Consider the following 26,082-nt stretch of genomic DNA (forward strand, 5'->3'; position numbering starts at 1 on the left):
TTTTGCTTCTTGTCAATTATCCCAACTGTAATGAATGAATAATGTGTGTAATCATTTGTTTGATGTTTCTCTCCCCTATGGACCTAAGTCCCCAAAAGGCAGGGACCACAACTTTATTTTTTGCACAGGTATATAGTAGTCTTACGATAAACGATTGGAACCAAAAATGTAATAAGTATGTCTCCCCTTATCTCTGTGGGGAGAGTCAGAAGAAGAAATCATTGGAATGTGTTCCACTTGGAAGCAAAGCACGTTAAAACCAACTGTATCTGATTCTGACTGCAGGCTCTGACATGGTCTCTTTGCAGATGAAGGCTGGACCCGCTGCCAACAACCCACGTGATGCAAATGCATCAAGGTGGGGTCTATTTTTAGCTACAGCAAATTACCATTCCTTTATGCTTTTAGATTTTTATCTCTGCAAATGAGTTCTCTTGTTCTTACATTTTTTCAGCATCAAGACTGACTTCTTTCATGAAGAGAGAAGATAGTCTTTAAGACAAAGAGCATTTCTCCTTTCATCACCCCAGCTTGGAAGTTCAAAGAGATTTTGGAGAGCTGCTTGTTGCTATTCCTGAGAGTAAGGATGGTCCTTCCATACTTTTTGTAATGACACTGCAGACTCAAACTGGGGTGGGGGAAACTCAGTCCAAAGAAAATAATTGAAGATTTGACTGTGAGTCTAGTCAGAGACATAGTGTTCCATGCAATTCTATCCAACTGGTTAATAAGAAACTGACATTGTATAATTATAGATTGTAAGGTCGGGTCTTAACAAACGGCACCACGAAACAGAGGAAAGCTTCAAGTGAGCTTTATTAGGGAGTGCTCCCGGGCGAGGTTCACTGGTCCGAGAGAAAGGGGCCAGAGAAGTCGCACCCGGGAGAGGGTTGGGCAAGATTTTATAGGGGAAGAAGGGAAAGGGGTGTGGTGAATCTGGGAGGATGCAGGGTATTCCTTATTTGGTGGTCTTTTCGGGTATCCTGGGGGACCGTTGGTCCCGCCCCTCGAAAGGCGGGAAGGCTGGGCTGGGTTCAAAGTCCCCAAGTCAGTTCCTGGAACTGGGTGGTCCGGAATGTCTCCAGGGCAGTTTCTGGAACTGGGTGGTCTGGAGAATTTCGGTCTGATGCAACCTGTGAATCTGATTGTGTTCCCCTGCCTCGGGCCAGTTGGCCTTACATAGATTTTTTTACTTTATTTGTAAAAAGGTCATGTCATATAAAAATGAGCTACAAGCTCCCACAAACAAATACAGTTTATATAATGTCTTGAAGATGTCTTCAAGGTCAGGTAGCTTTCTGGGTTAACAGATGCAGTGCTGTTGGCAAAATTGTCAGCTGAAAGGTGGTGTCAGCACAGAGGAGGGATCTCATTGTGAGAATCCCGTTTCTTGTGGGGGGCAGGGAGTAGAAGACAACAGGGGACCTGAATATCAGGTAGGCTGAGGTGGGGAGAGGACATGTAGCTTTTTAAGTATTTTTGAGGTATAATTTTATATTTTTAAAAATATTGTTTTGTAATACAACATTAAAAATTAAAACTTGGTATACATTTCTTGATTAATAAGCATATGGAGAAAAGGTTTTGGAATCACTAAGAGGCCAAAGATTTTTATCTTTGGTCAAGGAGGGCAAAAGTCTAAAAAACCCAGTCATAAGATTGGCCCCAGGCTTCCCTGGTGGCACAGTTGTTGGGAGTCCACCTGCCAATGCGGGGTATGCGGGTTCATGCCCCAGGCCGGGAGGATCCCACATGCCACGGAGCGGATTGACCTGTGAGCCATGGCCGCTGGGCCTGCACGTCCGGAACCTGTGCTCTGCAACGGGAGAGGCCACATCAGTGAGAGGCCCGCGTACCGCAAAAAAACAAAAACAAAACAAAACAAAAGAAGATTGGTCCCAAGTAAGAAAAGAAATATGTTTGGTTCAGTACCACCTTCCCTTCGTTTTTTACCTCGCTTTACCTTACCTTGTCTCCTTTTCCCTATGTTAATTTTTTCTTTGTAGTCAAACACACCATACACAGTCCTGCTTCCATGTCTGTGGTAGGCAGAATAATGCCCCCTCCAAATATGTCATGTCCTAATCCCCAGAACCTATGATCATGTTACTTTATGTGATAAAAAGGACTTTGTATTAAGGTTAAAATTAAGGACCTTGAGATGGGCGATTATCCTGGATTATCTGGATGGATCCAATCTAGTCTCATAAATCCTTGAAAAGTGCAAGAAGGCTGAAAGGTCAGAAGACACAGAAAAGATTCACCCCACCATTGATGGCTTTGAAGTTGGAGGGAGAAGACCATGAGCCTGGAAATGCAGCAGATTCTACGAGCTGGGAATCATCCTTAATTTATAGCCAGCAAGAAAACATGGACCCCAGTCCTACAACCAAACGGAGCTGAATCCTGCCAACAACCCAAATAAGCAGGAAATAGATACTCCCTTACAACCTCCAGAAAGAAACACAGCCTGCCAACGTTTTGGAGGATCCGGTTTGAAGAAACAGGGGAGAGAGAGGGAACTTAACTGATAAATGGTGAAAGACCATAATGAACTTCTGACCTACAGAACTGTAAAATAATAAATTTTTGTTACTTTAAGCCATAAATTTTCTTGCAATTTATGATACAACAATAAAAACCTAATACAATGTCTTTGCTCCTATCTTTCTCTGTGTTTACAATGCCCTTTCCTCTCCTACATTCTTCCAAATCCCACATCCTCAGTGAAGCAATCCTGACTTCACTCCCTACTCTGTTCTATGTGTTGGCACATATATTTATGTAGGGCAACTAGTTATTTCTTCATGCTTATGCTCTAACTCTATAATGAGATTGTAAGAACCTTAGGAACATGAATGATGTATTAATAATTGCAGTCCATTGCAAAAATGACCACAAATCCTTTCCTTCCACAGTCTTACAATGTGACTTTGAAGATATTCCCATCAAAAGATGGATTACATTCCTCCACACCTTGAATCTGGGTTGGTCCTGTAACCTGCTTTGATCAATGTAGATTAGCAAATGTAGAAGAAGAAAGTTGACTCTGAGACCACCATCAAATGAATGAGCCTGGACTAGCCCAGTCAACTAATCCAACTGCTAGCCCAGCCAAGAGCTGATCAAATGTCAGACAGGTGTGTATGAACCATGGACCACCACTCACTGCAGACTCAAGGGTGGGTTCAGCAGAAATCAGCAGAAGAACCATCCAGATGACCCCATCCAAATTTCTGACCCACTGATTCCTGAGCTAATTAATGATTGTTGTTTAAAGTCAATGGTTGGGGGTAGTTTATTAAACAGCAAAAGCTAATACATATAACTCAGTGCTCTGCATTGACCTATTTGTGAATAATTTTTGATGGTACTCACAATGATGATGATGATAATGACAATGACAATAACAACAATGACAAAGATTAAAGAAAGCCACGTTCATTCCTAGTAAAACAAGAAGGTAAGTGGCATCGTTTCCATATCTCAATACCAGGAAATTTCAGTGCTTATAAATTGAGTTTCAAAATTTTTTTTCAAGTAAATTGGAAAACACAGTGTCTATAGATTTTAGGTTTATTGGTCTGTTATTGATCTCCAACAAATCCAAAAGAGCTCTTAACTTAGCTTTTGTATTGGTAACTTTTAGTGTTTCAATCTATTTCCCATTTTGTCAGAACATTGGAAGGGGCCATAGAGTCACTTTGCTGCCCCAGTTCTGAACGTACAAGCAGACTTTGGTTAAAATCTGCAGGGGACTTTGTCACATGAGAAAAACTCAACCAGGAATTTTCATCAAAGGTAGCTTTTACCCAGTAGACAATAAATAGCTTATTTCTCATCCAAGTAGTGTTCTCTAAAATCTGTTCAACTCCCAACAAAGTCTTCGAAAGTATTGTGTTTATAAAAGTTCTTAAGTGAATTAGGTAGTACATAAAACTCTAATATTTAGCCTAAGAAATCTTAAATATGATGCACTTCTTTCAGCCTATATTCCATTAAAAAAATGTTTGGGAATGAAGTGGGAACAAAAAAGAAACAAACAAAAAAAGCATCAGAAAGGAGATGGGTTAAAGATGGCGGACTAGAAGGATGTGCTCTCACTGCCTCCTGTGAGAACAACAGAATCACAACTAACTGCTGAACAATCGTTGACAGGAAGACATTGGAACTCACCAAAAAACATACCCCACACCCAAAGACAAAGGAGAAGCCACAGTGAGATGGTAGGAGGGGCACAATCACAATAAAATCAAATCCCATGACTGCTGGGTGGGTGACTCACAAACTGGAATATACTTATCCCACAGAAGTCCACTCACTTGAGTGAAGGTTCTGAGCCCCACGTCAGGCTTCCGAACCTGGGGGTCTGGCAACAGGAGGAGGAATTCCTAGAGAATCAGACTTTGAAGGCTGGGGGATATGATTGCAGGACTTTGACAGGACTGGGGGAAACAGCGACTCCACTCTTGGAGGGTACACACAAAGTAGTGTGCAATTCAGGACCCAGGGGAAGGAACAGTGACCCCATAGGAGACTGAACCAGACCTACCTGCTAGAGTTAGAGGGTCTCCTGCAGAGGTGGGGGGTGGCTCTGTCTCACAGTGAGGACAAGGACACTGGCAGCAGAAGTTCTGGGAAGTACTCCTTGGTGTGAGCCCTCCCAGAGTCCACCATTAGCACCGCCAAAGATTACAGGTAGGCTCCAGTGTTGGGTTGCCTCAGGCCAAACAACGAACAGGAAGTGAATGCAGCCCCACCCATTAGCAGTCAAGTAGATTAAAGTTTTACTGAGCTATGCCCACCAGAGCAACAGCCAACTCTACCCACCACCAGTCCCTCCCAGCAGAAAACTTGCACAAGCCTCTTACATAACCTCATCCACCAGAGGGCAGACAGCAGAAGCAAGAAGAACTACAATCCTGCAGCCTGTTGAACAAAACCCACATTCACAGAAAGATAGACAAAATGAAAAGGCAGAGAACTATGTACCAGATGAAGGAACAAGCCAAAACCCCAGAAAAACAACTAAATGAAGTGGAGATAGGGAACCTTCCGGGAAAAGAATTGAGAATAATGATAGTGAAGATGATCTAGGACCTCGGAAAAAGAATGGAGGCAAAGATCGAGAAGATGCAAGAAATGTTTAACAAAGACCTAGAAGAATTAAACAACAATCAAACAGAGATGAACAATATGATAACTGAAATGAAAACTACACTAGAAGGAATCAATAGCAGAATAACTGAGGCAGAAGAATGGATAAGTGACCTGGAAGACAGAATGGTGGAATTCACTGCTGCGAAACAGAATAACGAAAAAAGAATGAGAGGAGATGAAGACAGCCTAAGAGACTTCTGGGACAACATTAAATGCAACAACATTCTCATTATAGGGGTCCCAGAAGGAGAACAGAGAGAGAAAGGACCAGAGAAAATATTTGAAGAGATTATAGTCAAAAACTTCCCTAACATGGGAAAGGAAATAGCCACTCAAGTCCAGGAAGTGCAGAGAGTCCCATACAGGATAAATCCAAGGAGAAACATACCGAGACACATAGAAATCAAATTGGCAAAAATTAAAGACAAAGAAAAATTATTGAAAGCAACAAGGGAAAAAAAACAAATAACATATAAGGGAACTCCCATAAGGTTAACAGCTAATTTCTCAGCAGAAACTCTACAAGCCAGAAGGGAGTGGCATGATAGACTTAAAGTGATGAAAGGGAAGATCCTACAACCAAGATTACTCTACCCAGCAAGGATCTCATTCAGATTTGATGGAGAAATCAAAAGCTTTACAGACAAGCAAAAGCTAAGAGAATTCAGCATCACCAAACCACTTCTACAACAAATGCTAAAGGAACTTCTCTAAGTGAGAAACACAAGAGAAGAAAAGGACCTACAAAAAAAAACCCCAAAACAATTAAGGAAATGGTAATAGGAACATACATATTGATAATTACCTTAAACGTGAATGGATTAAATGCTCCAACCAAAAGACACAGCCTTGCTGAATGGATACAAAAACAAGACCTAGGGCTTCCTTGGTGGCGCAGTGGTTCAGAATCCACCTGCCGATGCAGGGGAAACGGGTTCGTGCCCCAGTCCAGGAAGATCCCATGTGCCATGGAGCGGCTAAGCCCATGAGCCATGGCTGTTGAGCCTGCGCAGCTGGAGCCTGTGCTCCGCAACGGGAGAGGCCACAACAGTGAGAGGCCCACAACCCAAAAAAAAAAAAAAAAATCAAGACCTATATATATGCTGTGTACAAGAGACCCATTTCAGACCTAGGGACACATACAGACTGAAAGTGAGGGGATGGAAAAAGATATTCTATGCAAATGGAAATCAAAAGAAAGCTGGAGTAGCAATACTCATATCAGATAAAATAGATGTTAAAATAAAGAATGTTACAAGAGACAAGGGGGGACACTACATAATGATCAAGGGATCGATCCAAGAAGAAGATATAACAATTATAAATGTATATGCACCCAACACAGGAGCACTTCAATACATAAGGCAACTGTTAACAGCTATAAAAGAGGATATTGACAGTAACACAATAATAGTGGAGGACTTTAACACCTAAATTACACCAATCGACAGATCATTCAAACAGATAATTAATAAGGAAACACAAGCTTTAAATGACACAATAGACCAGAGAGATTTAATTGACATTTATAGGACATTTCATCCAAAAACAGCAGATTACACTTTCTTCTCAAGTGTGCACAGAACATTCTCCAGGATAGATCACCTCTTGGGCCACAAATCAAGCCTCAGTAAATTTAAGAAAGTTGAAATCATAACAAGCATCTTTGCAGACCACAATGCTAAGAGATTAGAAATCAACTACAGGGAAAAAAAAACGTAAAAAGCACAAACATATGGAGGCTAAACAATACATTACTAAATAACCAAGAGATCCCTGAAGAAATCAAAGAGGAAATCAAAAAATACCTAGAGACAAATGACAAAGAAAATACTATGATCCAAAACCTATGGGATGCAGCAAAAGCAGTTCTAAGAGGGAAGTTTATAGCTATACAAGCCTACCTCAAGAAACAAGAAAAACCCCAAATAAACAATGTAACCTTACACCAAAAGGAACTAGAGAAAGAAGAACAAATAAAACTCAAAGTTAGCAGAAGGAAAGAAATCATAAAGATCAGAGCAGAAATAAATGAAATAGAAACAAAGAAAACAATAGCACAGAGCAATAAAACTAAAAGCTTGTTCTTAGACAAGATAAACAAAATTGATAAACCATTAGCCAGACTCACCAAGAAAAAGGGGGGAGAGAACTCAAATCAATAAAATTAGAAATGAAAAAGAAGTTACAACAGACACTGCAGAAATACAAAGCATCTTAAGAGACTACTATAAGCAACTCTATGCCAATAAAATGGACAACCTGGAAGAAATGGACAAATTCTTAGAAAGGTATAGCCTCCTAAGACTGAACCAGTAAGAAATAGAAAATATGAACTGACAAATCACAAGTAATGAAATTGAAACTGTGATAAAAATCTTCCAACAAACAAAAGTCCAGGACCAGATGGCTTCACAGGTGAATTCTATCAAACATTTAGAGAAGAGCTAACACCCATCCTTCTCAAACTCTTCCAAAAAATTGCAGAGGAAGGCACACTCCCAAACTCATTCTATGAGACCACCATTACCCTGATACCAAACCCAGACAAAGATACTACAAAAAAGGAAAGTTACAGACCAATATCACTCATGAATATAGATGCAAAAGTCCTCAACAAAATACTAGCAAACAGAATCCAACAACACATTAAAAGGATTATACACCATGATCAAGTGGGATTTATCCCAGAGATGCAAGGATTCTGCAATACACACAAACCAATCAATGTGATACACCATATTAACAAATTGAAGAAGAAAAATCATATGATCATCTCAATAGATGCAGACAAAGCTTTTGACAAAATTCAACACCGATTTATGATAAAAACTCTCCAGAAAGTGGGCATAGAGGGAACCTACCTCAACATAACAAAGGCCATATATGAGAAATACACAGCAAACATTATTCTCAATAGTGAAAATCTGAAAGCATTTCCTCTAAGATCAGGAACAAGACAAGGATGTCCACTCTCACCACTATTATTCAACATAGTTTTGGAAGTCCTAGCCATGGCAATGAGAGAAGAAAAAAGAAATAAAAGGAATACAAATTGGAAAGAAGAAGTAAAACTGTCACTGTTTGCAGATGACATGATACTATATACATAGAGAATCCTAAAGATGCCACCAGAATACTACTAGAGCTAATCAATGAATTTGGTAATGTTGCAGGATACAAAATTAATACACAGAAATCTCTTGCATTCCTATATACTAATGATGAAAAATCTGAAAGAGAAATTAAGGAAACACTTTCATTTACCATTGCAACAAAAAATATAAAATACCTAGGAATAAACCTACCTAGGGAGACCAAAGAACTGTACGCAGAGAACTATAAGACAGTGATGAAAGAAATTAAAGATGAGACCAACAGATGGAGAGATATACTATGTTCTTGGATTGGAAGAATCAATATTGTGAAAATGACTATACTCCCCAAAGCAATCTACAGAGCCAATGCAATCCCTATCAAATTACCAATGGCATTTTTTACAGAACTAGAACAAAGAATCTTAAAATTTGTATGGAGACACAAAAGACCCCTAATAGCCAAAGCAGTCTTGAGGGAAAAAGTAGGAGCTGGAGGAATCAGACTCCCTGACTTCAAACTATACTACAAAGCTACAGTCATCAAGACAATATGGTACTGGCACAAAAACAGAAATATAGATCAATGGAACAAGATAGAAAGCCCAGAGATAAACCCACACACCTATGAACAACTAGTCTATGACAAATGAGGCAATGGAGAAAAGATAGTCTCTTCAATAAGTGATGCTGGGAAAACTGGACAGCTACATGTAAAAGAATGAAATTAGAGCACTCCCTAACCCCATACACAAAACTAAACTCAAACTGGATTAGAGACCTTAATGTAAGACTGGACACTATAAAGTTCTTAGAGGAAAATATAGGAAGAACACTCTTTGACATAAATCACAGCAAGATCTTTTTTGATCCACCTCCTGCAGTAATGGAAATAAAAACGAAAGTAAACAAATGGGACCTAATGAAACTTAAAAGCTTTTGCACAACAAAGGAAACCATAAACAAGACCAAAAGACAACCCTCAGAATGGGAGAAAGTATTTGCAAAAGAATCAACGGACAAAGGATTAATCTCTAAAATATATAAATAGCGCAGGCAGCTCAATATTAAAGAAACAAACAACCCAATCCAAAAATGGGCAGAAGACCTAAGTAAACATTTCTCCAAAGAAGACATACAGATGGCCAAGAAGCACATGAATATCTGCTCAACATCACTAATTTTTAGAGAAATGCAAATCAAAACCACAATGAGGTATCACCTCACACCAGTTAGAATGTGCATCATCAGAAAATCTGCAAACAAGAAATGCTGGAGAGGGTGTGCAGAAAAGGGAACCCTCTTGTACTGTTGGTGGGAATGTAAATTGATACAGCCACTATGGAGAACAGTATGTAGGTTCCTTAAAAAACTAAAAATAGAACCACCACATGACCCAGGAATCCCACCACTGGGCATATACCCAGAGAAAAGCATAATTCAAAAAGACACATGCACCCCAATGTTCATTTCAGCACTATTTACAATAGCCAGGTCATGGAAGCAACCTAAATACCTATCGACAGACAACTGGATAAAGAAGATTTGGTACATATATACAATGGAATATTACTCAGACATAAAAAGGAACGAAATTGGGTCATTTGTAGAGATGTGGATGGGTCTAGAGACTGTCATACAGAGTGAAGTAAGTCAGAAAGAGAAAAACGAATATCACATATTAACGCATATATGTGGAACCTAGAAAAATGGTACAGATGAACCGGTTTGCAGGGCAGAAATTGAGACACAGATGTAGAGAACAGACGTATGGACACCAAGGGGGGAAAGCGGTGTGCGGGTGGGGGTGGGGGTGTGATGAATTGGAAGATTGAGATTGACATGTAAACACTGATGTGTATAAAATGGATGACAAATAAGAACCTGCTGTATAAAAAAATAAATTCAAAAAATTCAAAAAATAAATAAAGTGAGACTGAAAAAAAAAAAACAACCAAGTAGGACTTGCACTTTTTTAAGAAACATTATATTTGTGAGGGAAATCTCTGTTTGTAAGGGCATCTCCCTCTCTGACTCTGGAATAGGTGGATGACCAAACCTCTAGAAACTTATCAATGGAATAGGCAAAGATTTAAATCTGTAACAAAATCATCCTTGTTTACTGTGCTTTTCCTGCAACCTCTCTTAACCAACTCTCCTCATGCTTGACTTCCTTTTATCTTTAGCTGAGTATGGTATTTAAGGTAAGGGCTTCAGCCATTTTGACAGGTTACTCAGTTTTCCTAGGTCTATCCCATGTACGTATACATGTTAGTAAACTTTGATCTTCTCATGTTTAAAAAAAAAAAAGCATCAGAAACAAGGCAGAAACACCAAGAATGTCTTTGTTGCATATTGTTGCATAGAGGCAAAGAATGTTGCATATTCATGTCCCTGTGCCCAAGGAGGGACATCCCTGGTCACCTAGGCTTGCTTCTCTGCTAGCTGGTGTGGGTAAGGTTTTTGGCAAAGGCAGTCCTTCTCACTAATTATTTAAAATGTTATAAGCCCAGAGCAAGAAAGATTTTGTCACCTCCAAGTAGAAGAAGAGATATTATATAATCTTAGAAATTAGATTTCAAGGCAATCTCAGAGTTGCTCTGATAAAACTTCCCACACAGTACAGACATTCTTTCCAGAGCTAGTCCTCCACACCCTACTTGAATTCCTCAAGTGTTAAGAAAGTCACAATTTCCTGAGACAGCCCATTCTATTTTAAGCACCTATTGAGACAAAGTTCTTTCTCATAATAAGCTGAAATCTATCTCCCACCCACTGAGCCAGATTTTCCCTCTAGAACCACACCCCTCACCTGTTTTCTCCTTCCTCTACGGTTGGGTGCTGTGTTTGTTTACAAGGCCAGGCTTTAGAATCAGCTGGACTTGAATTCAACTGTCAGCTGTTTCCCTTGCCAGCTGCATAAACTTAGGCAAGCCTAACTCTCGAAGAATCAAAATTTTCAACTATAATACTGGAGTCATCGTACCTGCCTTATAGGGTTGTGAAAATCAGAGAAGGTAATATACATAAAGTGCATGGCACAGCGTCTGACACATAGTATGTTACCAATAAATGGGATCTGGCTTTATTATTTTGCTTGACAGCCTTTCAGACATTTGCAAGCATCTAATTTTTCCGTATAGTCTTCTCCAAGCTGAGCATCTCCTTCAACTGTACTTCAGAATATGGCAAAAATTATTCTTTCCCAGATCTGGATACTGCATTGGTTTACAGCTTAAGTTTGCATTTAGGGGCTAGTTTAAATTATACCTGGTTAACACTTCCTGATACAACTGGCAGTTTACCTATTCTCAGAAACTGGGAGCCATTTCCTCTAATAAATAAAACTGGATAGAAAAGCAGCTCATCTGAGCAACTCTACCGGAAGTCTGCCTGTTCCTCCTGACTGCACCCTGGTTCAATATCACAGGTCTACACTTTTAGAAGAGAACGCCTTTTTCTCATTCGTCTGGTCTCCAGAGAAGTCACTTTTGCTAGTATTGCCCCATCTTTTAGTCTACCTCTTGGAGGTGAAGTGAGTTACCTAGTGGATAGGCAACATCCACTAGCCAAGTTTCTCATCAGAGTGGAACTAATCTAGCAAGGTCTTGAGCCCAAGAGATGTGGTATCTTTCTCCTTCCTCTCCACTTGGACTAGAGAGAGCCAGTTGACCTGCTTATTCCAAGGACTAGACTGGTAGGGAGGGCATTAGTAAGCCCATCTCGGCCCTCACATTAAGTTACATCCTCTAACTTAGCCTTTATCAATATAGAAGTGGTATTGTGGTTCACCGTTTGCACACTTTATGTTCTTATGTATCACATGGTCCAAAACTCAGTGAGTGAAGAGGGGAGCTATTTCCTGGCCACCTCCAGACCTCAGTATGTTCTGACCATGATCTGGAAATAGTCCTACCGCATGAGTGCTGATGTGCAAGGAAGACTGAGGGCTGCTCTCACCTCTGCCCGCTCCACCCGCAGCAGGAGTTCTCTTTCTACAACCAACCAGAGAGCAACTATGAGAGGGACAGAAACAGAAAGAGACCTGGTAGATTGTAGATTTTTACATGCTCCATCTTTTCACTGTCAAGAAGCTAAGTAATAGGGGTCAGAGGAGATCCTATTTCAGTGCAACAGACTTAACAATAAATGACTTGTAGACACTAGAAATTGCACAAGGACCTACTCATTTTAACCTGCAGTCCAGCTGTAAGTTCTGAAAAAGAGATAAAATCCACCAAGTAAGTAGAGAGCAGCACAAATGGCAAACAATGAATCCTGTACATTGACAAGCACTGGATAGATTTCTCATGATAATATTTTTTTAATGCCAGATGTTCACAGCTCAGCTTCCTTTAGGGGTAGCTATGTGACCTACTTCTGACCTATGAGATGGGAGACATCTTTAGGGGAGTTCTTAGACTTTCCTCTCTCATGAAAAAGAGAGGCAAGCAAGCAGAAGCTTTTTCCCTCTCTTCTGCTCTGGGTGCTGTCGTGTGATTATAGCAGACATCTTGGAACTATCACCCAACAACATTGAGGCTGATGAAGCAGAAGGATGCAAAGAACCTGGGCACTTGATGACATCAAGATGCTACTGAACAGGGATTCCCTGGTGGCGCAGTGGTTGAGAGTCCCCCTGCCGATGCAGGGGACACGGGTTCGTGCCCTGGTCCGGGAGGATCCCACATGCCGTGGAGCGGCTAAGCCCGTGAGCCATGGCCGCTGAGCCTGCGCGTCCGGAGCTTGTGCTCCGCAACGGGAGAGGCCACAGCAGTGAGAGGCCTGCATACCGCAAAAAAAAAAAAAAAAAAAAGATGCTACTGAACAAATTCTGGAAACTACCTACAGACTTCTCAATTGTGTGATGATGAAACGTCATCATTGTTTAAGCATTTTTAGTTAGGTAGTCTATTACTTGTAGTTGAACATATTCTAATTGTTACAAGGCCTAGGCCCCTCTTTGTAACATCTTTCTTTTGCTTACACTTTTTAAATATAGGTGAGTGTACTATTTACAATAGCCAGGACATGGAAGCAACCTAAGTGTCCAGATGAATGGATAAAGAAGATGTGGCACATATATACAATGGAATATTACTCAACCATAAAAAGAAACGAAATTGAGTTATTTGTAGTGAGGTGGATGGACCTGGAGTCCGTCATACATAGTGAAGTAAGTCAGAAAGAGAAAAACAAATACTGTATGGTAACACACATATATGGAATCTAAAAAAAAATTAAAAATGGTTCTGAAGAACCTAGGGGCAGGATAGGAATAAATACATAGACATAGATAATGAACTTGAGGACATGGGGAGGGGGAAGTGTAAGCTGGGACGAAGTGAGAGATTGGCATGGACATACATACACTACCAAATGTCAAATAGATAGCTAGTGGGAAGCAGCTGCATAGCACAGGGAGATCAGCTCAGTGCTTCGTGACCACCTAGAGGGGTGGGATAGGGAGGGTGGGAGGGAGATACAAGAGGGAGGGGATATGAGGATACATGTATACGTATAGCTGATTCACTTTGTTATACAAGCAACTAACACAACAATGTAAAGCAATTATACTCCAATAAAGATGTTTCAAAAATTAAAAAAAAAAACATAGGTGATGTATAAATACACATACATATAAATGTATGTCAATATATACTTTCTGGCTATAATTATGTACAATCAAATATACATAGGAAAAGAAATTTTTAAAAGTAGATGAGTACAGTAAAATGCTAAGAGTGGTAATGAATGATATAATTTCTTCTACGTTTCTATATTTTACAAATTTGCTATGAAAACAGACATTAATCTGCACATAGAAAAACACCCTTTATTTTCAAGAAATAAAACTTTCATAGGGGCAGATTTTTTTGTAGTAATACCAGAATTCAACCATGCCAACATTTCATAGAACTTTCATTTGGCTAAAAGCAGAGTATCCACTATAGCATTACTATACAAAGGAGGCTATGTACTTATCTACTACATGAGAATAGAAAAATGGGAAGGGGGCCTAATTTATACCAGGAAAGATTAAAAACTAAAGCACTTTCTGTTGAATAAAAATAGCAGGGGGCTGGGCTGGCTAGCTGATCTTCAGGGCTACCATCCAGTGAACTGACCCGAAGTAAAGACATTCCCACAGTTGTTCCTCCCAGGATTTTAGCAAAATTGCATGACCATTGATTAGCAGTTTAAGGCTTTTAGAAATCAAAATCACACAGCTTTACTATACAAGACCCTGACCAAAAAAGTATATGTGTAATTACTGAATATATGTTCAGTAATTTGACCTTGAATTTAAAGTAGTATTTAGGACTGAAACTTATTGTTGCTTTTGTCAGTGTGAACAGAGCTTGGATAACAGGAATATAAATCTCCCCCAAATGACAGCCTGTGATTTATACACATGGCTCATAATCCCATACATTAGTACTCTGGGATATCCTTTAGCAAGATATGAGTTGGGAGATAGGATTTATTCTCAGTCTGTTTCATTAAGAGGAAAATATATGTGCAAGGAAAGGATCAAATATTTTTTCTCTCAAAATTACTGTCTTCAACTATAAACATATATTAATTATTTAGTATATTTCAGGTAACTGGTTACTAAAAGATAAAAGGCAGTATTTGCTCTACAAAAATAAAGAAATAAACCAAAAAAATCTTTCCTATCTAGTTTTGAAGATGACACACACAGTAAAACAGAGGGAATACAAGGGAGTATGTGGTACGATCAAAGAGGTGCAGTTCTGGGCTTCACTGGTGGCGCAGTGGTTGAGAGTCCACCTGCCGATGCAGGGGACACGGGGCCCCGGTCTGGGAAGATCCCACATGCTGCGGAGCGGCTGGGCCCGTGAGCCATGGCTGCTGAGCCTGCGCGTCCAGAGCCTGTGCTCCTGTGCAACAGGAGAGGCCACAACAGTGAGAGGCCCGCGTACCACAAAAAAAAAAAAAAAAAAAAAAAAGAGGCGCAGTTCTATTGGGGCAGAGCTTATGGCTGGGGGAGCTCTGATGAGCAGGGGAGAAACAAAGTGAGCCTTTCTGGAAGGAAGGATGAGGGTTGGGTAAGTGATGAGACACGAAGGGACTCCAGGAAGGTCCTTGAATGAACAAATTACAGACACAGAACATGGGCCATGTTTAGAAGGCAGTGTAGAGACCAACTAGGCTATAGTGAAGGATGCAAGTAGGGGAGAGAGAGATTGGGGAAATTAGGGAACAGTCCCGTCATGGAGGGAATTCCACACTTAACTAAAAACTCCGATTTTGTCCTACAGTACAGTAGTTACCATCTCATTCTCTGGAGTCAGACAAAGGTTTGAATCCCAGCCCCACCATTTAAGTTGCCACATGACCTTAGGCACATTAATTACGTTTTTTCCTTTACTTTTTCTCTTCCTTCTTTCTTTCCTTCCTTCTCTCCTTCCTTCCTTCTCTCCTCCCTTCCTTCTTTTCTTTTCAAGTTTGACTTCACTTTTTTTAACTTTTCATTGTGATAAATTTCAAAGATACGTACAAGTGAAATGTGCAATACATCCCATGTACCCATTGTTCCCCTTCAATAACCTTCGACATCTGACCTCCCTTCTCTCATCTACACCCTTCCCACTCCCTCCCCACTATCCTCCTTACCTATAGCACTAGGCCTGATGTGATTAAGCATCTGGGGAAACTCTATGTGTGGCGCCTGTTTAAGGAGTCCTGCAGGTGGGAAGAGTTAGGAAAGGATACCCAACGAGGACCCATGTGAAAGCAGCATTGCCCTTAGGTTGGAGATACTGGGGTCCCAAGCTGTGTCTCATGCTTCAAAGGGCCTGCTCCCACCTGCCTCTGGTGTCTCCCCTTCCCACACAAAAATGGGTCCCAAGGAAATGTGCAAATCCAAAGTCTGTGACTCCTTCAACAGGCCTGGTTCCTGGATCGCCAGAATTCCCTGCCTAAATGGCTTGAGGTCACTACCAGGACATGCTCTACCCTCTACGTGCACCACTAGGCACTGGCAAGGTGGCTGGTTGAGAGGTGGATGTGGGCAGAGCTTGGACCTGTGGGCTGAGTCCACGCACACATGTGGAGGCCCCTCAGCACGCTGACTGCGAGAGGAAAGGCAGAAAGGCCTTGTTTCTGCAGACCAAGAGCTCTCGTCCGGAGATCCATTCTTGCCCCCATGCCCCACAAACAATAAGGGCAGCGCTTTAAAAGTGAGGAACGTCTATAATTTTCCTCAACGTTCTTGAATTTAAATTTATGCTACTGATGCCCTTTGTCAGGTCAGCCCCTAAGACTGCCAAAGACCCAGACGAGCAGCGTCTGAGTACCTGGAAGAATGGAATAAATGGTCACATGTGAAACAAGAAAGTTGGCCAATACAGTTGTCATCAGAAGAACAGAGTTGCATTAAACCAGGGGGCCAGGGCAGACCAACATTTCCTTGGTAAGCAGATCTTTTCAAGGGCTTTCTCTATTAGAGAGTCAAAACCCTATAGTATTTAAAAAACAAAACAAAACAAACAAACCTGTGGATGCTTCTGTACCTCTGTACAAAACAGAATTATTGTTTAAGCACATATTTCATTTTGGAAGAAGGAAAGTGCTACAAGTAATACCTATTACTTCCTAGAATTTAGCCATTAAAGTACAAGGGTGGTGCAGGGGGAGAGTGTGCTATATGTCTTAACAGGCATATACCTAAAGAAAAAAAGTAGAAAAGGCAAAGTAGGGCAGCCCAAAACAGCAATTAGGATTTTTCTTGAGTGGATAATGTGTAGTTTCATTTAAATAGGAACACAATCTTCATTAACTTAATCTGTAAAAGCAGTAACTCCAACTCCCAGCTATTGCCCGAGTAAGGCAGTTTTATTGTTTTCTTTTTTTTTTTTTGCGGTACGTGGGCCTCTCACCGTTGTGGCCTCTCCCGTTGCGGAGCACAGGCTCCGGACGCGCAGGCTCAGTGGCCATGGCTCACGGGCTCACGGGCTCAGCCGCTCCGCGGCATGTGGGATCCTCCCAGACCGGGGTACAAACCCGTGTCCCCTGCATCGGCAGGCGGACTCTCAGCCACTGCGCCACCAGGGAAGCCCGCGAGTAAGGCATTTTTAGAAACATCATTGCTACTTCGAAATTTAAAGTGAATCAGTCCTGTGGAGTTAATTACCGGTAAATACAACCTGAAGTAGGTCTCCCACTTGGCACTGAACCAGCATAAGGTGTTCTCAGTGTTAGCCAGAAACACTGCAAGGTATCAGATGCTTGAAAAGCTAAGTCTATAAGCTTGGCAACAGTTTATAGGAATAGCGGGAAAAATCGTCAGTAGCATCCACAGTGAGAAACATGGATAAAGGCCTAATTAAAAGAAGACCTTTTTGATAGAGATTTTGATAGAGATTTAGACAAGCGTCCCCTAGCCCCCCCAAAATAAATTCAGCTCTCTGTTGTTGCAGCCTATTCCCCAAATCAGTTATACTTACAAAAAGGAAATTACACCTATTTCTTTTCAATGCTGGCATGTGGATCCTATTTAGTTATAAAAGGTAGAAATAATTTTAGAAACTAAAAGTAAAATTAAATAAAGCCAGAACAAAGAAATTACTTTCATCACCAATGCTTCGGGATACAGTGTCATCTGCTTCAGCGTTCTCGAGGAGGTATGCAAGAAGATCAGAGACCGAAGAAAAAAACTCGGAGGAATAGTTGTCTGAACTTTAATTAAATATTTGAATCAAGAAAAATGGGAACAGATGAAACCTTAGTAAGAGAGAAATGGTGCATGCACAAAGGGGATAGATTAATAAAATGACTGCTGATCTATTATTGGTAATAAACACATTTGTTTTGTTTTGTTTTTCTACAAACATGTCAAAGTTTCCTGCAACTCCCATAATTATTCAAACACACAAGTGTTCCCACTATCCTGGCTTACAAATGTCCAGGAGGCCAACAAAGCAAGCTGTTTTGGTTCCTGAATTACACAGTTAATTGAGGCTGTTCAGCCCCAGATCTGATGTAGTGAACAGTCAGAATTGCTGATAGCTGAGTATCTTATTACTTTACTCTCATTTTTATTTGCTAAAGTGATTTCACACAATTTTGCATTTCAAATATTTCTAAATAAATTTAGTAAACCAGAGATGAAAATGGCAAGCCTCAAATCATATGTTTTAGAACGGATTCCCATTTGAACTGTTCATTTTATATAACCGAGTTTATTACACCTTCTTTAACAGATATTATATTAATGGTAAGTGTCGTGGTAATACATAAAAAAAACACTGTTACTTTCTAATGTGTGACTTGTCTAAACCCTAAAAAGAGCACAGTTGGCTTTGCAGAGCCAAATCATATTATTGATCCATCTTGACTGTGGTTCATTTGCAAGATAAAGTCCCACCTGGGAGTCTTCTCATAAATTGGGTCAAGACAAGAAGAACTCTAGGTAGCCAGAGGTGTCTCTGTGTCTCTTTTCAAATAATTGATGGCCACTTCTTCTGGTGTGTGGAAGAAGTAAAATGTCCTTGTCAAATGGGTATTGCTTTAGTACCACATGCCCAATAAGTTCTAGCATCTAGGAGAGCATGCAATAGAGGTTAATATTAGCTATGCAGTCATGGTATTATTAGTGTTTAATTATTTCATGTGCATTGAGATATTTTAAATGTTAAAGAGAAAACAGAAGGACTTATTCTCCTTAGCAACCATTAGAGTACAGAATGTTCACAGCTGCAATCACACTCATAAGGCAGGTAAATTGATGACAAAATGAGGGTAGCAACTAATGTGCATGCTATAGAAAACCTGAAAGTGGTACCTAAAATAGATAGCCCCCTTATGTTTTCCAAAATTCCATAGCTGGCTCAGACCATCAATCAGCACAATGGAAATCTGTCACTTTAACACTCAATGCCGATTTTCAGTCTTAGAAGTGCAAAGGGCGGGGGGGGGGTGTAAAATAATAAATCTGGGGGTTTTCCCCCTCACTGGCTAAGATGCTATCTCATTCGCGAATGATTTTACTTTATAAAAACCCTTTTAAAAATAAAGGGCTTAAGGTCTTAATGGCAACTCATACTGGTGTGCACATCTGTGGCTTCATTCTTCAGGTTAATATACAAAGGCTAAGTTATAGCAGAAGCATTATCGAAGGTAGGTTACTTTCTAAAATGCTTCATAAATATTATTTCCTTCAATATTATTTCCTTTGGCTCATGCACACTCAACGCGCTTCATATATATTATAAGATGATGAAGGTGGGAATGGTAATTATGTTATCAAAGCTGTTTTTCCAAAACTGTGTTGAAAGAAATTAACCGGTTCTTTCAAAATGTCAGTGTGCAAGTTCCTGAAGTTTCCCGGTGTTCTGACTTTAGGATTTCTCCAAAACACGCAAACAAAGGGTAAAAATCAGGTGGCCGTCGAAAATGACTTCGCGGACCCCATGTATACGGAAACCTCGGTTCAGGTATCCCACTGGGGTCGAAGGCGAAATCTTCGCACCGATATATTATTGAGCTTCACCCGCAGGAGTCTTCGTTCAGGCAGGGGATGCTTTCCAAGATCAGGAGGCGGTGGTGCCCAAGGGCAATGGAAGCTGGGAATCTCCGCTTCCCGCCCGCCCTGCCCGGGTCACCAGTGCTGGCCTGCGGCGCGAGTGCCCAGCTGCGCCTGGGACACCGCAGGCATAGCCGTGGCGGCGGCGGCGGCAGCAGCCGCCGCGTCGCCGATGCCGGGCAGGACGGAGCGCACGGAGCGGCGGAACTCCTCGTTCCTCCACGTGTAGAGCAGCGGGTTGAGCGCGGACAGAGCGCAGCACAGGAGCCAGCTGGCCGCCTGCACACCCCAGGGCACGGGCAGCGAGAAGCCGCTGGCCAGGCTCACCCACACCAGCGGCTGCGTGGCCAGCAAGAAGACGCAGCAGAGCAGCAGCACCGACAGGCCGCTGAGACGCCGCTGCGCCCGCCGCGGGTGCAGCGCTGGGGGCAGCGGCTGGGCCTGAGCCGGGTGCGCGGCACCACCCGGGCCTGGCGCGTGAGGGGCTCCCGGGAAGGCGGCGGCGGCGGCGCAGCCGGGCAGCTGGTGCAGTAGGTGGAAGTTGAGGACGCTGACCCGCTTGACGCTGACGCGCACGCGGCGCACGATGCCCAGGTAGCAGTGCAGCAGCAGCGCCGTCTGCGCCAGCAGCGCCGCGGCGGCCAGCAGCGCCGGGTAGTGGACGCGCGGGGGCGCGGCGCCGGGACGCGGCGCCCAGGGCGGGAGCAGCAGCACGAGGCCCAGGGCTAGTGCCCAGGACAGCGCCAGCATGCCCGCCGTGTGGCGCCGCTGGTACAGCGCCTGGTAGGTGGCGGGCGCCCGGGTGATGAGTAGGTAGCGGTTCAGGGCCACCAGGCAGTGGGACAAGAGGGACACGGTGAGCCCGAGGCCCAGCAGCCCGCCCCGCAGCAGACGGTAGCTCCCCCCGGCGCCGTCCCAGTCCCCAGGGGGCTCCGCAGAGCCCGCGGGCAGGAGCCCGAGCACCGCCTCCTGCGGCATCCAGAGGGCGCAGACGCTGAGGTCGGCGGCACAGCCGTTCACGATGAAGGCGTTGCTCGTAGTCTGCAGCTTTCGGAAGGACGACACGAGATAGATGACCATGCCGTTGGCCAGCGTGCCCCCGATGGCCAGGCCTGAGTACAGGAGGGACACGGGGATGCGCCGGCCCGCCCACGACTCCTCTTCCTCGCAGAGCAGCAACAGCGATCCCCCGGTGGCGGAGGAAGTGGACGTGGAAGAGTTGGTCATTCTGGCCAACTCTTCACACCTCTCTGGCTAGCGTCGGCTTCTCGCAGCGCGGCGCATCCTGACACCCGCCTGCAGAGAGGGCAGAGACATCCCTTCAGCCCTCTGCCACCGACACAAAAGGCTGAAGCAGAATAATGGGCTGGGGGAGGGGGAGAGAGGGAGCTCTAGGAGAACGGGGGTGGCAAACGACAGGTGCCTGCCTGGGAAGTGTCTCTAGTGCCAGGCGAAGGGCCTCTTTACATTCAGCAAGCACCAGGGAAGCCCTAGGACAGAGCAATACAGAGAACAGTTTCCTCTTCTCCCCCTAAACACACACATAGACACACACACGGGAATAGCAGATGGAGCCCCCAGTTTCCAGGAGAAAGCAGAGATATCCCACCTGAGGAAAATACCAGGGGAAAGGGGTTGGGGGTATCTTACTTTCGGGCTGGTCCTTAGCTGGCAGTAGCAGAGGGAGGGATGCCAGGAAATACCTCCTCAGCAGCAGCATCTGTGGTCCCGAAATCAATAGGAGAAACTCATCTGGGATCAGTGCCAGGAGCCAAGTGCCTCCTTCTCCAATGCAGCATCCACGCACATGGCCCTAGGCAGAAACCAGCAGCTGCAGGGAGACTTCTCAGCTGGCAGCAGGGCTGGAGAAAGTGAAGTGGCAGGCTGCAAGCCCAGGCAGGTGGGCAGGTAGTCAGGCGGCAGCAGCAAGGATGCTTGGCTGCAAAAGCAGAAGCTCAGCTCAAGAGGAGAGCAAGCACTCCGTGCTCAGAAGCAAGAGTGGTGGCTGATGAGGGGAACCCACTCGAAGCGCTCTCCTGCTCAGTTATACATCACGCAGGGAAAAGGCAGCCTTTCCACACTTGCATGAATTATTCAATAGCTTCTAACTTGTGAAAGGGAAGAAAAATATCTTGCTCAGAAAGTGCTGTCATTAAACAAGTTTCTCTGTTTTTTCTCAGTCTCTCAATCACCCTATTTTTCACTTTGCTTCGTTTTTCTTTTCTTCTTTTTTTTTTCCTTCCATCAATGCTAGAATTAAATTTAATATACCCCCAATGTATTTCATCCCAGTCTGATGCATCCTGGGGGTGAGTTTTTCTGAGAGATACATATACTCCTAATACCTACGACTGATCTCTTCCATCCCACATTTTCAGGGAGAACTTACATTCTAATTGAAATTCACTTTTTCTTCGGTAAGGTGGAACATGGGTCATTATCCACACAAAATCTCCAAGTCTTAATTTCAATCATAATTTCAGTTTTTTCTCATCACCAAACTCCTTTCTAGAGGGTGGCTTCTGTTTCAGTAATGAAATAGAGGGTAAAAATGAAATGGTCAGAAGTTTAAATGCAAGTGGGTATCTGGGGGAAAGCAAGCGCCCTGAATGATATACAGTTTAAGGGGCAAAGTTGTCTCTTTACTGCAGAACTTTTAATCTTGTGGTCTGTCTTAGATAGAGATTTGCAGTCTGAAGTTGGAATCTTCCACATGGGAAATTTTTCATAAAAGTCATCACCTCCCACAAATCATTTTTCACTGGGAAAATCATTTATTTGAAAGTGTAACTCAATATAGAATATGGTAATATGGCATAATAGAAGAAAATGCTGGGTGGGGTTTCAGGACACCTGGGTTCTAAGCTGGATGTCCACCGAATAAATGGCCTTGGGATGGATCATTTCACTCTTGTCAAATAAGAAGTTTCACTCAGTGACTTCCAAGGCCCTTTCTGTTCGAACTTTCTATGAATCCTCATGCATAAATGTGACATTTCTCCACCCTAGTCTGACACCTGAAATATACCTACTCTGTCTAACATGTAATGTAGTCAGTCTCAGGTCACACGGCAGCAGTTTTTTTCCAGTCTGTCCCTAAGGGTGTCTATTCAGGATGAAGCACAAAGCGCACCTCCTCTGCTCTCTGCTTCCCTCTCTCTCTTTCAGAAACAGGGTTAGTTAATGACAACTCTGAGGAGGTAGGACTAAAGCAGGACTTGATGGATTTGGTCCATTTAAGTGGTATCTGATAGTTGAGTCGGGGGATTTTTTGCCAGTGTCTTTTATCTGTTGTTATTTGTCTTAAGGCTTTGAGTACATCAAGCACAGCAAGCCTGCAAGAGATCCCTCTAATCATTTATAGTTAAAACTTGTTGAAATAAAAATTTCCTCTCACGTGGTGGGGGAGGATTCAAGTTTCAGGTCCTTGGTCCCAGCTGCTGCCTTGCGTGGAATGAGCGAAGCCCCTGCTGGGGAACTCCGATGCCTTGCAGTCAGACACTTCTGCCAAGACCCTCCCTTCTTTAGCCCTGGCCTGGAAAGGGACAAACTTTTGTTTGTTTGGGGGTTTGTTTTTGTTTTAAGCTACTGCATTTACATAATATAGGGTGGGAATTTTTTCTATCTTATTCCCAGCATCAAAACAGTACTCAATTATAATTAATATACTTGTTAGTGAATCAACGAATGGATGTGTGTATAAATGGTTTCATTTCTTTCCATGGTGAGTCAGTAAATAGTTTTCATTAGCATCTCTTTCCTCCTACCCCCGCAGGAACTTGCTCTGTGAACTATGCCCTCTGATGCTGAGCCAATCTCTCTACTCTCCACTGCTTGCTTTCCATTGGCCTTACAAAAATGCTGATTTCACTGCAATCCGATAAAGTTTCCCTGCACTTCACCTCCTTCTCAAGGTGCCTACACAGCTCACTCCCTTTCCTGGCAAAAGTGCTCGCTTTCTGTTTCTACTTCCTTTGCTCGCATTGAATGCCCACCCCACACTGCTTTTGGCTCTCACCACTGAGACACTTTCCACCTGATCAAAGGTCTGCCCATATATAAAACTGCCTACTGGACATCTCCACATGGCTATCCTATGGGTATCTCAAACCCCAGATGTCCAAAACTGATCCCTTCCTCTTCTTTCCAAATCAGTTCCTCCTTCTCCTGTGTTCTCAGTGACCAGTATCGCCAGTATCCTGGTGCCTAAGTCAGAATCCTAGCTATTACCCTTGATTCCTTATTTTCTCTCTTACTCCTGATATCCATCAATCACCAAGTGTCATCATTCTACCATATTAATTTTTTTTTATCTTTTCACTGATCTCTATTCACTTTGCCACTACCTGGCATCAGACAAACATCATCTCTTCTTTAAATTATCCCAACAAGGGCTTCCCTGGTGGCACAGTGGTTGAGAGTCCGCCTGCCGATTCAGGGGACATGGGTTCGTGCCCTGGTCCAGGAGGATCCCACATGCCGCAGAGCGGCTGGGTCCATGAGCCATGGCCGCTGAGCCTGCGTGTCCAGAGCCTGTGCTCCGCAATGGGAGAGGCCACAGCAGTGAGAGGCCCGCGTACCAAAAAAAAAAAAAAAAAAAAAAAAAAATTATTCCAACAAGCTCTAACTCTATGTGCAATCTTACCTTCCTCCAGACAATATGATCTTTCTAAAACCAAAAGACATCACTTGACATATTAAATATATTTATTTTTATCTGTTTCCTACCCTCTACTCTAATATACATTCCTTGGAAAAAGGAGGTTTACTTTGTTCACTACTATTATTGGCAGCTCCCAGAACAGTACCAGGCACATAGTAGACCCTTAATCAATATTTGTAGGAAAACTAGCAAGAAAATGTCACATTCTGCTTAAAACCTTTCACTGGGTCACCTGTTGCCCTCAGGAGACTCATAAATATCATCATTGCTAATGATGTACACATACCATATGTACCAAGCATTGTTTTGAGTATTTTTCATCTCTTGTTTTATTCAGTCCTCGTGCCAGACCTACAAGGTAGCCAGGCCAGGGCAGGAGTCCAGATAAAAGTCCATAGGTCACATGTCTAAATATTTTAAAATCATAAATCAAGCTATCAAACTGTTAAATAAAACATGTTCTATTCCCCTATCTTGACAAATATGCTAGAAAGCCAGGCTCAAATTTAGAATTCTCAGATTTATAAATTGTTTCATGCCACTGGAATGTGACAACTCAGAGAGTTTGCCTCTGGCCCACAGTTCACCCCAGTTTTTCCCCACTCTCTGTTCGACCATCACATGCCAGAGGGGCCTTATTTTAACATAGGACACGCCAGCCTGCCCTTTCAAGTTTCATTCACATCCTTGTCACACAGCCACTCCTTGGCAACACCTCAGACCTAGGGTGGTACCTGGAAAGCATAGTCGGTCATCAGAAGGGCAAAGCCAGAGAGGAGGTCCACACAGGTCATGGAAGTGCGTTCATGGCCACCAGGCACAGAATTCTGGGTTCCTGGTAATGAACATGGTCTAGAAAGGGATGTAAGGTGTAGGGAAACTTGTCCCCTTAAATCCATTTAATAGATAAGAAAACAGAGTCACAAAGGGGTTAAATAACTTGCCCAAGTTCAGCTAGGAAGTGACATAACTAAGATTCAAACCCACTAGCCCATACTCAACCACTACACTATACCACCTCCTTTGGTGAAGTTTAATGTTCTTAACGTGGATTAGCTGAGGTAGATTAAGCTATGTAACAAGGAGACCCAAAACTATAGAGGTTTAAAAAGATAATGAGCAGTCCAGATGGAAGACAGATCAACCGCCCAGGACCACTGAGAAACCCAGGTATCTTCTCAGTGCTCTACCACCCCTTAGGGTGATGATAGTATTCAAGGTGTGCTCCCTGGCCAGCAGTATTAGCATCACTTAGAAACTTGTGAATCACCAGGAATCATAATTCCTGGTGATGGGGCCCAGTGATCTGTGTTTTAACGAGCCCTCCAGGTAACTCTGATGCATGCTACAGTACAAGAGCCAGTGCCCTGGGATGTTATCCTTGTCTACATGGCTGACATTGTTTCCCTGCTACCGTGTCCACATTCCAGCTGGCAGGGACTGGATAAAAAGAAAGCGGGGTAGCCAGCTTTCTACATAAGGATGTGAACTGAAAATTCCACTTATCACTTTTGCATACACCCCAGTGGCCAAAACCCCAGCAGTCACATGGCTGCTCCTTGCTGCAAGAGAAGCTGGGACCACTCTAGCTCACGTGCCCTACTAAAACTCGG

The 26,082-nt window shown here is 42.9% G+C and overlaps 1 protein-coding gene across 1 annotated transcript; it reads right to left on the reverse strand.

The window, feature by feature from the left end:
• Positions 1-17,984: 17,984 nt before the first annotated feature.
• GPR88 (G protein-coupled receptor 88) lies at positions 17,985-21,120 on the reverse strand. Its single transcript, XM_060142448.1, has one exon. It carries the CDS (start codon positions 21,031-21,033, stop codon positions 19,882-19,884), a length of 1,152 nt encoding a protein of 383 aa, XP_059998431.1. The 5' UTR covers positions 21,034-21,120; the 3' UTR covers positions 17,985-19,881.
• Positions 21,121-26,082: the final 4,962 nt, after the last annotated feature.

Source organism: Lagenorhynchus albirostris, chromosome 2 (assembly GCF_949774975.1).
Source record: "Lagenorhynchus albirostris chromosome 2, mLagAlb1.1, whole genome shotgun sequence".
NCBI classification, from domain to species: domain Eukaryota; kingdom Metazoa; phylum Chordata; class Mammalia; order Artiodactyla; family Delphinidae; genus Lagenorhynchus; species Lagenorhynchus albirostris.

Excerpts from the sequence above, each read along its gene's own strand:
- GPR88 (XM_060142448.1), bottom strand. The coding sequence starts at position 21,033 with ATGACCAACTCTTCCACGTCCACTTCCTCCGCCACCGGGGGATCGCTG.